At 53.7% G+C, this 18361-nt stretch overlaps 1 protein-coding gene across 1 annotated transcript in view; it reads left to right on the top strand.

Annotated features, from left to right (window-relative positions):
- Coro2a (coronin 2A) overlaps window positions 1-18073 on the top strand; it is a 61279-nt gene extending 43206 nt beyond the window's left edge. Inside the window, exons 3-12 of the mRNA XM_027930884.2 lie at window positions 3755-3871; window positions 7422-7571; window positions 8976-9155; window positions 10031-10147; window positions 10924-11028; window positions 11677-11773; window positions 12593-12705; window positions 13011-13101; window positions 14011-14285; window positions 15293-18073. Coding sequence (XP_027786685.2) covers window positions 3755-3871; window positions 7422-7571; window positions 8976-9155; window positions 10031-10147; window positions 10924-11028; window positions 11677-11773; window positions 12593-12705; window positions 13011-13101; window positions 14011-14285; window positions 15293-15418 — 1371 coding nt within the window. The 3' untranslated portion in view covers window positions 15419-18073. The remainder of the gene's footprint in view (window positions 1-3754; window positions 3872-7421; window positions 7572-8975; window positions 9156-10030; window positions 10148-10923; window positions 11029-11676; window positions 11774-12592; window positions 12706-13010; window positions 13102-14010; window positions 14286-15292) is intronic.
- Window positions 18074-18361: the final 288 nt, after the last annotated feature.

The raw sequence follows: 18361 nt of genomic DNA, 5'->3' as shown, positions 1-18361 counted from the left end.
AAAAAACCACCCACATATCCCACCATCTAGATATAACTACAGTTAACATTCTGGTGCATGTGCACACATACACACACACACACTACATATGCAATCATAGCTATTACTGAGCACTTCTACAGCACCTCACTCTTTGGCTTTTCATATATAATATCCCACTTAACCTTCAACAGTCTTGCAAGGAAGAGATTATTTGCATTTTACATATGAGGAAAAGAGACTTGCAAGATTTGAGCAGGTGCTGGGCACCGCGGTGCACACCTGTAATCCCAGTGGCTCAGAAGGCTGAGGCAGGAGGATCTCAAGTTTAAGGCCAGCCTCAGCAACTTAGTGAGGCTCTAAGCAACTTAGTGAGACCCTGTTCTATAAATGAAAAATAAAAAGGGCTGGGGATGTTGCTCAGTGGTTAAGCACCCCCTGGGTTCAATCCCTGGTTAAAAAAAAAAAAATTGAGCATGTATGTGACACATTTTTTTGGTTTGTTTGTTTGTACCAGGGATTAGATCCAGGGGCACTTTTCCACTGAGTTACATCCCCAGCCCTTTTTTGGGGAGGAGGGATGTACCGAGGATTGAACTCAGGGGCACTCGACCACTGAGCCACATCTCCAGCCCTATTTTATATCTTTTTTAGAGACAGGATCTCACTGAGTTGCTTAGCACCTTGCCATTGCTGAGGCTGGCTTTGAACTCTTGATCCTCCTGCCTCAGCCTCCCAAATTTCTGGGATTACAGGCGTGCACTACCACAGCTGGTGCCCTTTTTATTCTAAGACAAGATTTCTCCAAGTTGCTGAGACCAGCCTGAATTTGGAATCCTCCTGCCTCGGCCCCCGAGCTGCTAGGATTACAGGTGTGGGCCACTGTGCCAGCTGTCAGATTTTAGTTTTTGAAAACTTGCCCTGAGGACTTGTGTGGAATGGCTTGGAGGCCCTGTGAGGAATCAGTGGCTAGAGGGATGGTCTCTTGGAGACCTGATCAGGACCGTGGAGTGGGCGGCATGTATGCCTCTCCCCTTCCTATCAGGGACCCATTTTCTTTACCTGTGGAGAAGACAGAACCCTGTGAAAGACATGGAACTTTTGCCCATCTCACTCACACACCTGGAACAAATGACACAAGTCCAAGTTCTCTGAATGGGTGTGTGTGTGTCCCTTCAGTGTGGGACCCTTTCCCTAGGGGAGAGCTGAGCTGGACAGAGTATGTCCAGAGGGGAGCCCAGGGTTGCCTCCTCTGCTTGCAAGCTACTAAGATGCATGCACGCCTAAACTTAGCCCCAGGAACCACAGGCCCAGGTGGCTGCGTTTCCTAGTTTGCCCAAGGTGACCAGGAAGCCCTGTGCCCACTATCATGGAGGCTGCCCAATTCCAAGCCTCGTTACGCAAAACCAGACACCATCTCTGACTTGCTCAGTTGCAGTTAGGCATGGTCTCCGGGGTGCCACACAGATGTGTAGTGGTCAGCTGGGGTTAGCTCAGCAAGAGAACATACGTTTAGCTGGGTTCAATGCCCAGCACCAAAAAAAAAAAAAAAAAGAAGAAGAAGAAGTGCCATTTCTGCAAAGTCAGGGAGGTGAGAGAAGGAGAGGAAATCCCCTGAGTCCACTCTGTTGAAAGTTCCTTGGCAGGGCTGGGGTGTGGTCCAGTGGGGAAGTGCTTACCTGGCATGCACAGGCTCTGGGCTTATCCCCAGTACTGCCAAATAAATAAATAAACAAGCAAAGGTCTTTAAAAGAAAGTTCCTTTGAGCCAGGTGCTGTGGTGCACTCCTGTAATCTCAGCAACTCAGAAGGCTGAGGCAGGAGGATTGCAAGTTTTAGGCCAGCTTCAGCAATTTAGCAAGACCTTGAGCAATTTAGAGAGGCCTTGAGCAACTTAGACCCCGGCTCAAAATATAAAATAAAATAATGTGGCTTCACGGGAAAGCAGCCCTGGGTTCAATATCCAGGACCAAAAATTTTAAAAAAAGAAAAGAAATTGTATCTGTCACTTCCAATAGGGCCTGCCACCTGGCACATCAAGAGTATTGGCGGGATGGGTGGGTGGCCCACCTTCTCCTCTTCTGTCTCTTCCCCTGTAAAGAGGCATCCTGGGGGTGGCTCGGGGGCCTGAGGCTGGATGGTGGCTGTGGGGTGGAGCAGGGCCTGAGTCCTGGTCCTTGTTCTGACAGGGCCATGAATGTGCTGTGCCAGAGGAGTGCGCTGTCACTGCCAGGCCCAGGTTTCTGGGACTTGGCTGGTCTGGTGGTTCCTTGAGCCCAGGAAATCCAGGTCTGTGGATGGGGCTGGAAGTCTCAGCTCAGGGCTTCGGGGCCGGGCTGCGGGGCCCGGGCTGCAGGGCCTGTATTTCCTTCCTTGCATGGACGCAGGAATTCTCTGCAGGAAATGGGGGGCTGTGTTCTAATGGAGGTACAGGCACACACTGTCACATTCACCGTTTCAAAGTCGATGCAGTGGGTCAGTGTGGTCACAAAGCTCTGTGACCGTCATCACTATCCAATTCCAAAATAATTTGTCATTCCAAAAAGAAACCCCCTACTCACTAGTCTCCCCCACAGCAGCCCTAGGCAACCACTAATCTGCCTTCTGTCTCCATGATTTTTTTTTTTTTTTTGGTCCCTCAGATTGAGCCCAGGGGCACTTAACCACTGAGCCACATCCCAGCCCAGCTCATTTTATTTTGTGACAGGGTCTCACTAAGTTGCTTAGGACCTTGCTAAGTCTCTGTGACTAGCCTTCAACTTCCTGTCTCAGCCTCCCAATGGCTGGATTACTGGTGTGTGCCACCAAGCCTGGCTTTTTTGCGTTTAATCGATCATTCTACCTCAGGCTTCTGAGTAGCTGGGACGACAGAAACCCTCCACAGTGCGTGCCCTTTTACACCTGTCTTCTAATGTAGCACAATTGTCTACGGCCATACCACCCTGAACGAGCCCGATCTCGTCTAATGTAGCACAATGTTTCCATGATTCATCCACGTTGTAGTATGTATCAGTACTTCATTCCTTTTCCTAGCTGAATAATACTCCATTGTATGAATGCACAACACTGTAGATATCCGTTCATCACTTGATGAACATTTGGGTTTCCAGTTTTGGGGTGTGTGTGTGTGTGTGTGTGTGTGTGTGTGGTACTAGGGATTGAATCTAGGGTTTCATGCATGCTAGGCAAGCCTTCTACCGCTGAGCTACATCCCCAGCCCTTTTTATTTTATTTTGAGATAGTGTCTTACTAAATTGTTGAGGCTGGCCTTGGACTTGGGATCCTCCTGACTCAGCCTCCTGAGTTGCTGGGATTACAGGCTTGTGTCACTACGCCTGGCTAACATTGGGAGGTTTTATGTAGACCTGTGTTTGCATTTTTCTTAGGGATACACCTCGGGGTGGAATTGCTGGGTCATATAGTAATTCTGTGTGTGACCTTTGAGGAACTGCCCAACTGTTTTCCAAAAGGGCTGCACCATTTTTCACAGACCGGCCAGCAAGGTAGGAAGGGCCTCGCCCTGTACTGAACACTCCCGTGTGCGGGCACCGTGCCGCCTCGGATCCTCACATGTACCAATTATTCCCTCCACTGGACTCAGGAGGACACTGAGGCTCAGAAAAGTGCCATAACTCCCTGAGGGCACACGCGGGGAGGCCTAGATTCACGCCCAGATCTGTCCCTTACGCTTTCCCCTCTACTCCGCGATTGCTGACGGGGTGACCCTGGGGGTGCTAGACTCACAGTGGCCTCCTCCCCTGGCCAATGTTTTACAGACAGGAAAGTTGGACCCCCACTACCCAAAGGTCTGTGGGCACCGCGGGAACGTCTTAGACATCAAGTGGAACCCTTTTGATGACTTTGAGATCGCCTCCTGTTCAGAAGACGCCACGGTGAGTGTGGGCACCTGGCCCCTTGCTTGGAGAGGGTGGGGCGGGGCAGGCAGGCCAGGTGACATCTACTGGGCTCCAGGGGGACCTCACCTTCATCACTGAGGGGAGGTCGCCGCGTGGGGAGGGTGAGAAATTCTGGGCACTGTGGGACTTGGGGACCACTCCTCTCTGGGGGCCTCTGTTTCCCCACCTACAAAATGGGTATAATAGCTTCAGCCCATCTCCTGAGGATCCAGTGAGAGTCGGCTCCAATGGGAGAGCCCACCCTCTAGGGGGCTGCAGAATCCTGCAAGGGACATTTTTATTGTGGTCAAAAAATAACATGCCACTCGATCTCACAGACGGTGGGGAAGTAAACTATAAAATGATGGAAACAGGAATCTTGTTGACCGTGGACCCCATAAAGCTGGGTGTGGTGGCCCACACCTATGATCCCAGCCACTCAGGAGGCTGGGCTGGAGGATCTCAAGTTCAAGGCCAGCCTCAGCAATTGAGCAAGTCCCTGTCTCAAAATAAAAAGGGCTGGGGATGTGGTTCATGGGTTAAGCACCCCCGAGTTCAATTCCTGGTACCAAAACAAAACAAAACAAAATATGGGCTCCAGATCCATCCCAGAAGGTCAGTCCACCATCCCAAAAGGTCAAGGTCAGTCCCACCAACTTTTTCTTTTTTTTTTTTTTTAGATGAGGTCTTGCTGTGTTGCCCAGGCTGACCTTGAACTGCTGGGCTCCAGTAGTGATCCTCTTGCCTCAGCCTCCTGGGTATCTGGGACTGCAAGCATGAAACACCATGCCCAGTTTTCACCCACTTTTTTGAGTTCCTACTGTATACCAGAGACCTAGTCACTGTCACCACAATGTTCAGTGTCATTTACTTATAATTCATCCTGTAGCTCCTCCTAAAAGAACAATGGTTGTGGCTTAAAAAGCGCAGGTGCAATCAGAAGATGACAATAAGGTGACGACAGTGCAGGCATCATTCCTTGCAATCCCACTGCATTTTTGACTCATGACACGTAGTTCACTCCGTCTTTCCAGCGACCCCACAAGGGAGAATGTATTTCGGGTGGACAAGCCCAGGGTCAGAGAGGGGCAGCACCTTGCCAGGTGACAATGACAGGTGTGACTGACACCAGAGCCCCTCCTCTGTCGGCTGAGCTGTGCCACGTTCCTCAGAGCCGCAGATGGAGGACACAGGGAAACAGCTCTGTGGGCCGACGCCTGCTCTAGCTGGGCCCTGCCCGGCAGCTGCGGCAGGAAGGGAAATAGAGTGGCTCATAGAACCTCCTGCTGGATGGAAGGAGGCGGAACAGTGTGTCGGGCAAGGCGGGCAGGCACTTCCCAGAGGATTTGTGTCGTGCCCATACAGGACATTGCTGAGAAACATAAGGGACAGTTTCACACCAAAAGGGTAATCAAGGCCTGGGACAGGGCCTTTCTCCAGTGAGTGCGGCTGCTGGCAGGATGCCACCCCTAGCTCAGCCGCCCTCCCTGATCCCTTCCCTCTCCAAGCAGCTCTGAAAGCCCCCTAGAAGGACAGTCACTCTCTCTCTTTTTTTTTTTTTTTTTTTGGTACCATGGGTTGAACCCAGGGGCACTTGACCACAGAGCCACATCCCCAGCCCTATTTTAGAGACAGGGTCTCACTGGGTTGCTTAGCACCTCACTTTTGCTGAGGCTGGCTTAGAACTCACGATCCTCCTGCCTCAGCCTCCTGAGCCCTGGGATTACAGGCGTGTGCCACCGCGCCCAGCTAGAAGGTCTATTTATTAAAGACCTCATGGCCTGCCGCGGTCGCTCCTCTGATAGCCCAGGTGCAGTGGCCATGATTATTGGGATTGGGGTGTTTGTTGGTCAGCTCTCTGTAGCTGTGACAAATGCTTAAGAAGACAACCTAAAGGGGGAATGACGTATTTGGGCCCCTGTTTTCAGAGGTTCGATCCACGCTGGGCTGGCTCCACTGCGCTGGGTCTGAGTGGGGCAGAGCCTGATGGCAGAAGGGGGTGGCAGGGGAAAGCCGCTCACCCGTGACAGCAAGTAACAAAGAGAGAGAAGGGTCCAGGGACAAGAAATGCCCTTTCAGGGCACACGGTGAGAGGCGCTTCCTCCAGCTAACCCCCCCACCCCCATCCTAAAGCTGCCACCATGTCCCACAATGCCATCAAGCTATTAATCCCTCTGTGGATCAATCCACTGATGCCGTCAAAGCCTCACGATCTCATCCCCTTCCTGAAGCCCCATCATTGTGGCCTTGGAGACCAAGCCTTCCACCTTCCATGAGCCTTTGGGGGGACACTCAAGCCTCAACAGAGGGGAGCAAATTCATTCTGGGTAAATGCATCTGTGGAAAGTGCCAGGCTGCCTCCTCTGTGCCCCCAGGCCCTGGGCTGGGCACCATGGGGATGGGCAGACCTGCCCAGAGCCTGTGTTCCAGCCAAGTCCAGCTCTGTACAGTGACAGCCCTCCCTGGCCTGCCCTGTCTGAAGCCTGTGCCTCTCCAGACAGAGTTCACTTCCTAGTTTCAGATCCAAGGCCATCAGGAAATAAGTGTTAACTGAATGATTTTAAAAGTCTCCCACCTGAAAAACCTGTCTGTCCCTAAGGGAAGTGTACACATATCACGTAGGACCTGAGAACCTGGCAGGACAATAGGAATGTCAAGGCAGCACCATCCCTGGCTGCATCTCCATCGGTGTTCTCAGGATGGGCTTCCTCTTTGCCATGGCAGCCCCCCTCTGTGTTCAGAGGACACCACTCTAGAAGGGAGCCCCAGGCCCTCACGGTGAAGCTCAGCCTAGGACCCCTGCAGCCCAGCCTCCTGGCCAGTGGTCTTTCCTCCCCCAGGCCACCCACAGTTCCTCTCTAACTCAAGTCTGTGGCTGCCCTTCCCTGCTCCAGGGCCCACAGTGATTCCCTAGTGCCCTGAGAACATAGCCCAACCCCTTCATCCGGACAGTTGAGGCTCTACTCTGGGCCTCTGGGCAAGGAGAATTAAGATCACTCTTTGAGCAGTCTTCCTAGGCTGAGAAGCAGATTTGCACTGGCATCCAGCCTGGGAGACATGCCTACAGTCCACCCACCGGCCACCACCTCCGGCCGTCAAGATGGCAAAAATGAAGCCAGGCATGGTGGGACACAGCTGCAATCCCAGGCACTCAAGAGGCTGAGGCAGGAGGATCGCAAGTTTGAGGCCAGCCTCAGCAATTTATCAAGGCCCTAAGCAACTTAGAGAGACCCTGTCTCAAAGAAATAAAAAGAGCTGGGAATGTAGCTCAGTGGTAAAGAATCCCAGGTTCAATCCTTAATACAAAAAAAAAAAAGATGGTAAAGATTTCCTAGCGGCATATTTGGAAACATAGACTCATCTCTGATCAAAATTGGCCCCTGTTCGGGTTGGAGGACTAGGTAAAGCCCTGTCCCCCCTCTGAGTGAGGAGCAGCTATGCAGAGCTCCTCCTGACCTTCTTCTGGGCACCACACGGATCTGTGGCTTAGGGTGGAAAGGTACCAATGTGCCCCGGATGACATTCCCGGACCATGTCTCCCTACCAGATTAAGATCTGGGACATCCCCAAGCAGCTGCTGACAAGGAACTTCACAACCTACAAGAAGGAGCTGGTGGGCCACTCGCGCAGGGTGGGCCTGGTGGAGTGGCACCCCACGGCCGCCAACATCCTCTTCAGCTCTGGCTACGACTACAAGGTGAGGCTGCCTCAGAGTTTCCCGAGGCTTCCCATTCGAGTCCCCGCGAGCTGGGGGGCTTAGGACAACAGAGACTTACTCCCTCCCAGTGCTAGAGATGAGGAATTGGGAATCATGGTGTTCGGAGGCCATGCTCCCTCCCGAGGCTCCAGGGAGAATCCTTCTGTGCCTCTTCTGGCATCTGGGGGCTCCAGGAGTCCTTTGGCTGGTAGCTGCGTCACCCCAGTCTCTGCCTCTGTCTTCACGTGGCCACATCCCTGTGTATTCTTTCCTGGTCTTAGAAGGCACACCTGTCATTGGATTGAGGGCCCACCCTAATTTATTGGGACCTCATCTTAATTAACTATACCTGCGAAGACCGTATTTCCAAATAATGTCACATCTGAGGTTCTGGGTGGCCATGAGTTTTCTCAGGGGGACACTATTCAGGCCATTACTGCCTGCCTGGAAGGGACCAGCTTCCTTTGCTCCACTGACTGCCCATCAATGGGGACAGTTTACAGCCCAGGAGACCTGGATGCTGTCCAGCTTAGTCACGGACTTGCAGTATGATCTGGGACTGTCCCTTTGCCTTTTCTTGGCCTCAGTGTCTGTGGACCAGTGGGCAGGTGAGACCCCAGCTATAGATTCCCAGCTCTTCCCCTCTGACTGTCTTGGGTTTGCAGAGGCACTGCAGGGACCTCTGTGGTGGGTCAGGGAGTGGCTGGGAGCCCTTGGAGGGCTCTGGGCCTTCCACGGCCCTCTGATCACAAGTGGATTTCTGAAGCCAGGTGTGTGATGCACACCCAGCCACTCAGGAGGATTCCAAGTTCAAGGCCAGTCACAGCAACTTAGGGAGACCCTTTCTCAAAAAATAAAAAGAGCTGGAGATGTAGCTCAGTGGTAAAGTGCCCCTGGGTTCAGTCCCTAGTACCTGGGCGGGGCGTGGGGGAAGAAGTGCTTTTGTTACCTGTTTGTACAGCCCCGTCTGCCGGGCTACCCTGTGCGGATGTGCAGGCTATTCTGCACCCAACTCCAGGGGGCGCTGTTCACATCCTAGGCTGTGAGCACGGGTGGCCTTGGAGCTGCACAGGGCCCTGGTTATCCTCGGGAAGTGGAAACTGCAGCTGATAACTGTCTGAAACCCCCTGGATTAGCTAGTGGGTCCCCTGGGGTCCTGCCCGCATGGAGGCTTTCTTGCTCAAAGGCAGATGGTGTTTTCCTGTCACTGCCGACAGCCTGACTCCTGGCTTCCCCCTCCCGCCACAGGCGCGCCCACCCTCCTTCCCTGTCTTCTGGGCCTGGCCGCCAGCTGCGGCTTCCCTCCGGGGGATACTGTGTTTCCCTGCAGCCTGGTCAGCCGTGTGGCTCTGGGGGCTGGGCGGGGGTGGCCTCTGCACTTAGAGCCAGCACTCCGCCGTGCAGGTGATGGTCTGGAACCTGGATACAAAGGAGTCTGTCATCGTAAACCCCGTGAGGACAATTACCTGTCACCAAGATGTGATCCTCTCCATGTCCTTCAACACCAACGGCAGCCTGCTGGCTACTGCCTGTAAAGACCGCAAGATTCGGATTCTTGACCCCCGTCTAGGAACTATCCTCCAGGTCAGTGCTGGGCCAGGGTCTGGCTTGGAGTCCAAGAATGGGGTGGGGAGGCTTCTGAGAACAGCTGGCCCCCGGTCAGCACCCGACTCTCTCTGTAGGCAGCATCCGCATCTGGCCCCTCGGCACCACTGGGAAGTGAGATAAGTCATGCCCATTTTTCAGGTGAGAAAACTGAGGCCAAAGAAGCCTGAAGTGTCTTTTGCACTTCATGAGCTAGGATTGGAACCTGGTCTAACTCCAAGACTGGTCTGTGTTCCTCAGCTCTGTCACTAGCTGGGGGTCAGAACCCCAGAGGAGTGACCCTCGGCAAGCACTTCCCACTCTCTGAGCCTTTCTGCTCATCGGCGACAATAGGCTGTTAGTCCTTCCTCTCAGAAGACTAAATAGAACAACCCTAATGCCACCTGCACCCAGCCCCATGCCTGGCTCACTTGGCAAGATGTGGAGCTGGCGGAGGTTTCCTACTTCTGAAAAGTAGTGGGCAAGCTGGGTGTGGTGCCGCACACCTGGAACCCCAGCAGCTCAGGAGGCTGAGGCAGGAGGAGCATGAGTTCAAAGCCAGCCTCAGCAACTTAGAGAGGTCCTCAGCAACTCAGTGAGACCCTGTCTCTACATAAAAATATAAGAGGGCTGGGATGTGGCTCAGGGGTTATGTGCCCCTGGGTTCAATCCTCAGTACCAAAAAAAAAAAAAAAAATAGTGGGAGAATCTTCGTGTAGAGAGGAATGACCTGGGAAGGCTTCCTGGAGATGGTGCCCCTGGGTGGCTTCTTCAGCAGAGTTGGGGGGCTCCTTCCACGTGGAGCAGAAACCCCAGCTCATGGCCCAGGAGTGCCCTCCCAGCGTCCCCGACACTGACTCCACCTTTCCCTCCAGGAAGCCAGCTACAAGGGGCACCGGGCCAACAAGGTGCTGTTCCTGGGGAACATGAAGAAGCTGCTGTCCACAGGCACATCTCGGTGGAACAACCGGCAGATGGCCCTGTGGGACCAGGTGAGCCTCAGGCATCGCCCAGCCCTCAGCTGAGGGTGGGCTTCGTCCTTCTCTCAGGGGTCTCTCACACACATTAGCAGAGTCTGCCCAGGGCTGGGGGGGAGGGGGGTTGGTTCAGGGTGAAGAACAGGGAGATGCCCTGGGCAAGGCCAGACCTTGTGCAGCTGATCACTGAAGGAGTCAAGAGCCCCCGGCTTCAATTCCCAATGCCAAGGCAATAAAATATCACACAAGATGGGGGGACAGGCAGGCAGCAGGGGAGCAGAGTGAGATCAGGTGTGCCAAAAGTGACTCGGTAATGACAACATGTGGACCAAACAGGTGGAGGGGTACATAAGTGTTTTATTTATTTGTCATGGGACTAGGGATTAGACCCAGGGATGCTTAACCACAGAGCAACACCCCCCAGCCCTTTTTATTTATTTATTTATTTTATTTTGAGAGGGTCTTACTAAGATTCTGAGAGTCTTGCTAAGTTGCTGAGGCTGGTCTTGAACTTGCAATCCTCCTGCCTCAGCCTCCCAAGTTTCTGGGATTACAGGTATGCACCACCCGCCCAGCTTGTTTTAGTCCTTTAAAGTGTTATGTCCACCTGACAGTAGCCCACAAATTGGTCCTCAAGAGCCAGGGACTCAGCACATACACACAAAGTCAGTATTCTTTCTCACACACACACAAGTGTGCACACACGGCCCTATGGCAAGGATCCTAACCTCAGAGCACCACCAAGGCCCCCAGGGGACTCACGGGCCTTCCTGGTCTCCCTTCCCTTGCAGGACAACCTCTCTGTGCCTCTCACAGAGGAGGACCTGGACGGCTCCTCAGGTGTGCTGTTTCCCTTCTACGACGTGGACACCAACATGCTCTACATAGTGGGGAAGGTCAGCCTGGCTCAGGAGGGAGGTGGCCACCTGGAGTCCTGAGGCAGAAGGCAGAGATGTCCCAGCCTTGGCCCCACTGGTGCCCAGCCTGGGCCCTTGTGGGTATAGGGCAGGGACAGGCCACTCTTCCCCATGGAAGAGCACCCCTCTGCCACCTTCCTCGCTCCAGAGGGACCCCTGGGACCAGGGCTTTGCTGGACACTCCAAGCTTGACCCTCCCCAACTCTGTGGGCACTCTGAAGTTGGGGCAGAGCAGGTGTCCACCGGGTAGGGCTGTCCATACCTGGTATCTCTGACCTCTGCACCCATGCCAGGATCGGTGCTCTCCTCACCTCCAAGTCATTATGACAACCAGCAATGTCCCCCGAGGGCCAAGACTCCCCGGTTGTCTCTGGGGACTTGCCAGTGCTGACCTCCGTGGGTGGCACTGGGGTGGGCGAGGTTCAGGCCTGTCTCCCCAGAGCTTGGCCTGGCCTTGGAGGAGTCTGGGGGTTGGTCGTGGTCGGAGGACACTCTTTCCTGCCTTGATGAGGGGCCCAGCTCCCTGGTGTCCCCTGTGGGGGGGGGGGCTGCCAGCCGTTCACGCTGAGAGCGGTGGCTGGGGTGTGCTGCTGGGCACCGGCCGAGTCTGGCCTCCTCGTTTCCCAGGGAGATGGCAACATCCGCTACTATGAGGTGAGCGCCGAGAAGCCCCACCTGAACTACCTGACCGAGTACCGCTCCTACAACCCGCAGAAGGGCATTGGTGAGCGGGACCCCGGGCTGTGGGGGTGGCAGGGAGCAGCCAGCGGGAGGGGACCCACAGCGGCCCTGACCTGTGGGCTGTCTTAGCACTTCCTGTTGCCAGTAACACAATATTGACAACGGGTGAGGTGTGTTTTGACTCGGGATTCTCAAGGTCCAAGGTCAGGGGGCTGCATCTGGTGATGGTCTTTGTGCTGGCAGAGTCCCAGGGCAGCACAGGGCGTCATGAGATGGGACAGGAGCATGCATGTGTGTGGCTTTTGGTCCCAGAGAGCCACTGGGGTTCAGCCAAGAGGGCTCTACCCTGATGACCTCATCCAATCCTAATCCCTCCCGTCTCTCCACGCGGCAATTGGATTCAGTTCCCAGCTCTTAACTCCTCACAGCAGAGATGGAATTTCAGTATCTGAGGTCTTGGAGGACTCGGATATTGAAATTCATAATATTGAAATCGGAGCCTCCAGGGAGAAAGCCTCTCCACCTTTCTTTAGGGGTTTAAGAAGATCCAACTTTTTATCCATAAGAAACCCTCTTTAGCTGGATGCGGTGGCACATGACTATAATCCTAGCTTCTCAGGAGGCTGAGGCAGGAGGATGGCAAGTTGGAGGCAAGAGTCCGACTGTCTCAACCCCATTCTCCCAGTGCAGGGCCCGGCCTAGCGCAGGTGTCGTTCATGAGCTTTTCGCTGAGGGGAGGTGGCAGGAGGAGGGCAGTCTCTCTCCACGTCCAGGTGTGCAGCCTGGCTTTCCCCTCCTGCTAGGTCCCTGTGGCCCCAGCCCAGCCGGAACCTCTTGGCTCTTCTTGGCCCTCTGTCCCCAGGTACCATGCCAAAGAGAGGTCTCGAAGTGTCCTCCTGCGAGATCTTCCGCTTCTACAAGCTGATCACAACCAAAAGCCTCATTGAGCCCATATCCATGATTGTACCCCGGCGGGTAAGGGAGGTGGGGGCCATTCTGGAGGGAAGGGGGGGAACCCATCCTGGAGAAGACAGACCTGGGGTTGTCAGGGTCCCAGACCCTCCAGCCCATACCTTGGTGGCAGCCACAGGACAGCTGAGAGCCGCTTCTCCAAGGGAAGGCCCTTCTCATGGTCAGGGTGACATCACTGGGACCAGGAGTCCTGGCTCTCTCCCTACCTCAGCTCTTGAGCTGCTGTGTGTCTTTGGGCAAGCCCCTTTGGTCTCTGGGCCTGGGTTTCCTCGATTCAGCAGGAGTCACCATCTGGACTTTCCTTGCAGTCGGAATCCTACCAAGAGGACATCTACCCGCCCACAGCAGGGGCCCAGCCCTCCCTGACTGCCCGGGAGTGGCTCAGTGGGATGAACAGAGGTGAGGAACGTGGGAACAGCCAACTGTGGGGGGAAGTGGAATCCCAGTGGCCCAAGAGCAGTTGGACCTGTATTTTTATTTTCTTGTGGCCTCTGAGGAGAGGCCCTTGACAGACACGTGAAAGGCCAGGAAAGCAGGGACTTACCCAAGTGGCTCCGAAAACTCCCTCCAACCCAAGGGGTATTTCCCCAGGGAAAGCATCACACCTGGGCTCCGCAGGGCGACTGACCAGTCTCAGCCAGACTCCCCAGCCGGTCCCCACTGCTATGGCTGCAATTATTTGACTCCAGGGAACCCTCTAGGCTGCAGGCCCCACCCAGGCTCCCTCAGCCTGACCTGCCCCTCTGTCCCCCTCCTGCCCAGTGAGGGCGGGCTCCTCCCTCCCCACCCAGCTGCTCCCTGCCCCCTCCGTTTCCTTCCACGCGGGTGAGGGGAGCCTCCTGGTGCACTGGAAGAGCCTCAGCTGGGGGCCAGAGGCAGAGTCAGCTCCCTGTTCTGTGTGGCCCTTAGACAGGGCCTGCTCTTCCCTGGACCTGTTTCCTCCCCCATATGCCTGATGCCCACCTCCCCTGCTTCCCAGGACGGTTGGGAGGACTAATGAACTTGGTAGATGGCAGAGTGCAGTGTGATAGGACCTTTTTTAGAGTCAGGACAAGGTGTCACTCAAGGAGTTCCCCGTGCTTGGGGACAACCCCAGGGCCTGATCTGGGCTGTTCCCACAAACGAGTCTTCGCTTAGTTACACACGTGGGTACTCGGGTCTGATTGTCCCATCCATCCGTGGACTTGTGCCATTCCGCAGGTGGCTGGATCTCCTGCGCCTGTTGTATGTCGCTGTGTGACTGTGTGTCTGCCTGTGACCGCGTCCCATGCTCAGTCCTCTCACCGCCCTTGGCTTCTTCCCTCCCAGAGCCAATCCTGGTGTCCCTGAGGCCTGGCTCCCAGCCGCTGAGCCCCCGGCCACTGCCTCCAGAGAAGCCCCTCTCCACCCCCACGGCCCGGACCTCCCCCCTGCTCTTGGACCACACTGCAAAGCTGTCTGCAGAGGATGGCCAGAGGCCCCTCTCCCAGCCGGAGGGGAAGGCGCCAAGGTGGGCTGCGGAGCACAGGCCCGAGGAGAAGCAGCCCTGGCTCACGAATGGCTTTGATATTTTCGAATGTCCCCCACCAAAGACAGAGAACGAGGTGTGAAGGGGGTCTGCTGGGGGGCAGGGTCAGTGGAAGGGCCCCGAGGGAGGGGGGGAGGGCGGGGTGAGAGGTGCAGCGCGCTGTGTGACCTGCCTAGGCCTTGACTCACTCTGTTCTCCCTCAGTGACTTAGACAGGTGGTGGGAAGCCCTTTGTCAAGTGCCTGGGGCTTGACCTGCTGAGCATCCAGACCCTTCCCCTGCTGACATTCTGGGGTTTCCTGGGCTTTTGGAGTCAACATCTGTTACATCCCTTCTGAGAAGCAGGGCTAGAGGCTTGGTGATCACATTCCCTGGGCAGCCCTGGGGTCAGGGCAGAGGAGCTAAAAGCACAGGGATGGGTGTCTCACAGAGGGGTCTGATCATGGCCTTGGAGCCAGGGCCCGAAAGTCTTCATGCTTCAGTTTCCACGTGTCCAGGGAGGCTACAGACACTGCCCCCTCGTTGGGGATGTCGTGAGGATTCAGGGGGATAACGAAGGCCCTTAGCAGGCACCCAACGTCTAATAGCTGTTCTACACAGCAGCCACAAATGAGGAGATTGATTTTCTATCCCCCCAGTTCCCAGAGGAGGAAATTGAAGCTCAGAGAGGGTAGGTAAATTGCCCAGGGTCACACAGTTACCGATGGTGAAAACACCGATCTCCAAATATCCTTTCATCCATCCTTTAGGGATCCACGAAAGCAAGATATGTCTGAATCATTCAAGACTTTTACAAATTGTTGGGTAAACTAAACAAGATCTTTGTAAAAGATCCAAGCAACAGTGACCCTTCATTAATTTAATCACCATTAAATGGCTTTGATATTTTCGAATGTCCCCCACCAAAGACAGAACGAGGTGTGAAGAGGGGGTCTGCTAGGGGGCGGGGTCAGTGGAAGGGCCCCGAGGAAGGAGGGGAGGGGGACAAAAAGAAGTAATGTTTTGGCTCTTCTGCTGGGGACCTGCCCCAGCCACAGTCCCAGGCCACCCAGGTGATCTTGCCCTCTGCCCTATGCTTTTCCAGCTGCTGCAGATGTTCTATCGGCAACAGGAGGAGATCCGAAGGCTCCGCGAGCTGGTGACCCAGCGGGAAGTCCAAGCCAAGCAGTTGGAACTAGAGATCAAAAACTTGCGCATGAGCTCAGCATAGTTCTGAGCAGAGGCCTCTGCCATCCTGGCCCTCAGGGACGCCACTTGGCTCTGTGGGGAGGTCCAGAACCAAACCACAAGTCCCCCAAGAACAACCACTATTTCTATATTTTTTACCAGAAAACAAAACTCTCAGTCACTGAAGGAGATTCCAGTAGGACGTGGTGCCGTTTCCTATTTGCCTTCTCGCAGCAGTTTCTGCACCGACTGATTTTAGATGTTCTGTTGAATTCTGCTTCTGAGGTCCACGTGGAGCTGTGACTTCTCAAGGGGAACGAACACTGCAGGAAGTTAGAGCTGGTAGAAGTGGGGAGGTCAGGCTGCCTGTCATCTCGTGTAGAATGGGGGGAAACGGAGGCAGGAGGGAGTGTCCCCACTCACCCCATCCCAACTGACACATGCTTCATATGTTAGACTATAGAATCCATAATTCTGCTACTCAAAAAAAAAAAAAAATTTAGAAGTTTGAAAACCAGTGATCTGGCCCAACTCATTCTTTGAAAAGTGAGGAAACTGAGGCTGAGAGAGAGGCAGGTGAGGCTGGGCTGAGCACCTGGTCTCCTGGGTGAGTCTTTCTGCTGTTTCTGGCCCTGTGTACTTCTCAGCCCCCAGGACAGGAATATGTTGGGTCTGGCCTCTACTGGGCCTTGACTGACTTGGTGACCTCTTGCAAAGTCCTTCTTTCTCTGGTCTCAGTCTCTCCATCTTAAGAAGGGGGACTCTGGATGAGCTCCCTCCACAGGATCTGCCACCAGAGACCTTGACTTGAGGAAAACCACATGTGGGGCCTGGGTTTGCTGCAGAAACTCACACTGACCAAGGGGTCAAGTTTAAGGTCAGGGAAATGAATCAAGATTTAGCCCAATTCTAGAACTCAGACAGGCAGTCAAAACCTTCCTTTCCAGCCTGCATCAGATGGATGTGAGTAGACCCTGTCTCCTATGTGAGGATGCAGACCTCAGAACTGTGTCCTTGACTGCTGACTACACAGCGCCTCCTGCAGGAGAATGTAGGCAAAAGAGCCCCCACTCCCCAGAAGGCAGTGGGTCCCCAGCACCGGGTACCAGCAGAGCCCTGTGGGCAGTTTCCAGAGAGGGATGAATGCACTAGCTAAAAAGTAGGACCACAGATAACCCTGAAGTTCCCTTCTGGCCCAAAAGTCTTCTGCATCATCCCTCTTTTGTGAATCTGTTTCCTGGGTCAATTCAGTAGCCAAGCCAGACTGGGAATGATGAGGAGTAAAACCCATTCTTCCTTCCCCAAGAGGAATAGACATCACATTGGGTGACTTCCCCATCACATTCGGTGACTGGAGCTCAGATGGGGACAGCAGGAGCTACCAGCCTGGTAGGCAGTCCTGTACATTAGAATCCCCTCGACAGCATTCAGGAAATGCAGATGCCCAGGACTCACCTGGATCCACTGAAGCCAACTCTCGTGAAGGGCCTGGCCCTCTGCATAAGCTGCCCAGGTGATTCTGCAGTTCAGTGGACTAGTCTGTCAGTACCTATTTGCCATAAAGATGAGAATAGTGAGTGCCAGACAGGAGCCTGGGAATCAGTGCTGATGGTCATCTCACACCCCCCACCCCCACTAGCTAAGGCTGATGTCCCCCGTTAGCACACACCAGAGATCCACGGTCCAGGTCTTATCTCCATTTCCTCAGTTACTGAGACTCACTCCCAGCCAAAGCAACAGCCAAGCTTGCCTTACTGTGCTGCAGAGCAAAAAGCCAAGTCCCAAGCATTGTCAGGAAAGTAGAGTCCCTGGATGGAGTAACCCCATGCACTTCATTTGTGGCCACAGTTTACAGTTTACACAGCCCCTTGTCCATTCACTGGCACGTGCTACTGGAACACAGGTCTGTGAGTATTATAATCCCCCTGTTCAGAAGGGAAGACCTAGCCTCAGAGAAGTGAAAACCTCATGTCCAAGGTCATTAGCTGCCAAGCTAGAGGTGTGTGTGTGTGGGGGGGGGTGCATCTAGAGAGCTTCTGAACATGACTGCCCGGTGCCATCCCTTCCCAGCTCCCTCCCCCCCAGGGACCCAGACCTCCCACTCAAAAGCAGGACACAGGCAGCTTTGAACAAACTCTTTTTCTTTCCTTTTTTTTTTTTTTTTTTTTACATTTAGAATAAATTATTTAAATTATTTCACAGCAAGGGAGAGGGATAGATAATTTTTATCCGATATTTTTTAGAACCATCTTTTTTAAAAACTCCTTTTTTTTTTTTTTTTTAATGTTCTTGAGCTGATGGAGCAGAACATGCCCAGCACTGGACATGTCCTGCACTCGAACAGTCAGTCTCCTTACCGCAGACCCCGGGAGCCCCCTTTCTGTTGACTCAGGAACTTTCCGAGGGTGGGGACAGTACTGGGAGATAAAGTTTGGCTGGTGTCCATCTTAGCTCTATAATAATTGTGCTTCCTGGGACAAAAGTTGAGAACCATCATAGAGGAAACAGGAAGTCAGAAATCAATCTATGCTTTTAATATGAAACCGTGCCTGAAACAGTTTGAATGATTATTTTAATGTTTCTGAAATTCCTTGTACCTTTGTAATAAAAAAATAAAAGAAGTAAAAGTGAAAATAGATACGGAATTGTGCAATGGAAAGAATGTAACAAAATAAACATCCGGCTATAGACAGTTTAATACACGCAGCTTTTCGCTTCTTGATTTTGTTTCACTAATGCCAAGTAAGCAACTACTTGAGAGCCAGAAACAGGGCTGGGAAACAGGGCAGGTCCTAACACAGAGACCCCCTTCTCTTTGGAAGTGGCTGGGAGTATGGAGAGGGGCCAAGATGAGGGCAGTGCTGGCTGTTCTGGGAGGAGAAGCTGGGGAGGCTTCCTAGAGGAAGTGACAGGCCTTAACCCAAAGTTAATGAGGAAAAGAGGACATTTGGGGAGCTGAATGGAACTCCAAGCAGTGAAAAAAAAA

This window comes from Marmota flaviventris, chromosome 13 (genome assembly GCF_047511675.1).
Source record: "Marmota flaviventris isolate mMarFla1 chromosome 13, mMarFla1.hap1, whole genome shotgun sequence".
In the NCBI taxonomy this organism is placed as follows: domain Eukaryota; kingdom Metazoa; phylum Chordata; class Mammalia; order Rodentia; family Sciuridae; genus Marmota; species Marmota flaviventris.
The sequence above is the reverse complement of the archived record's forward strand: the minus strand, read 5'-3'. Positions and strand labels throughout refer to the sequence as shown.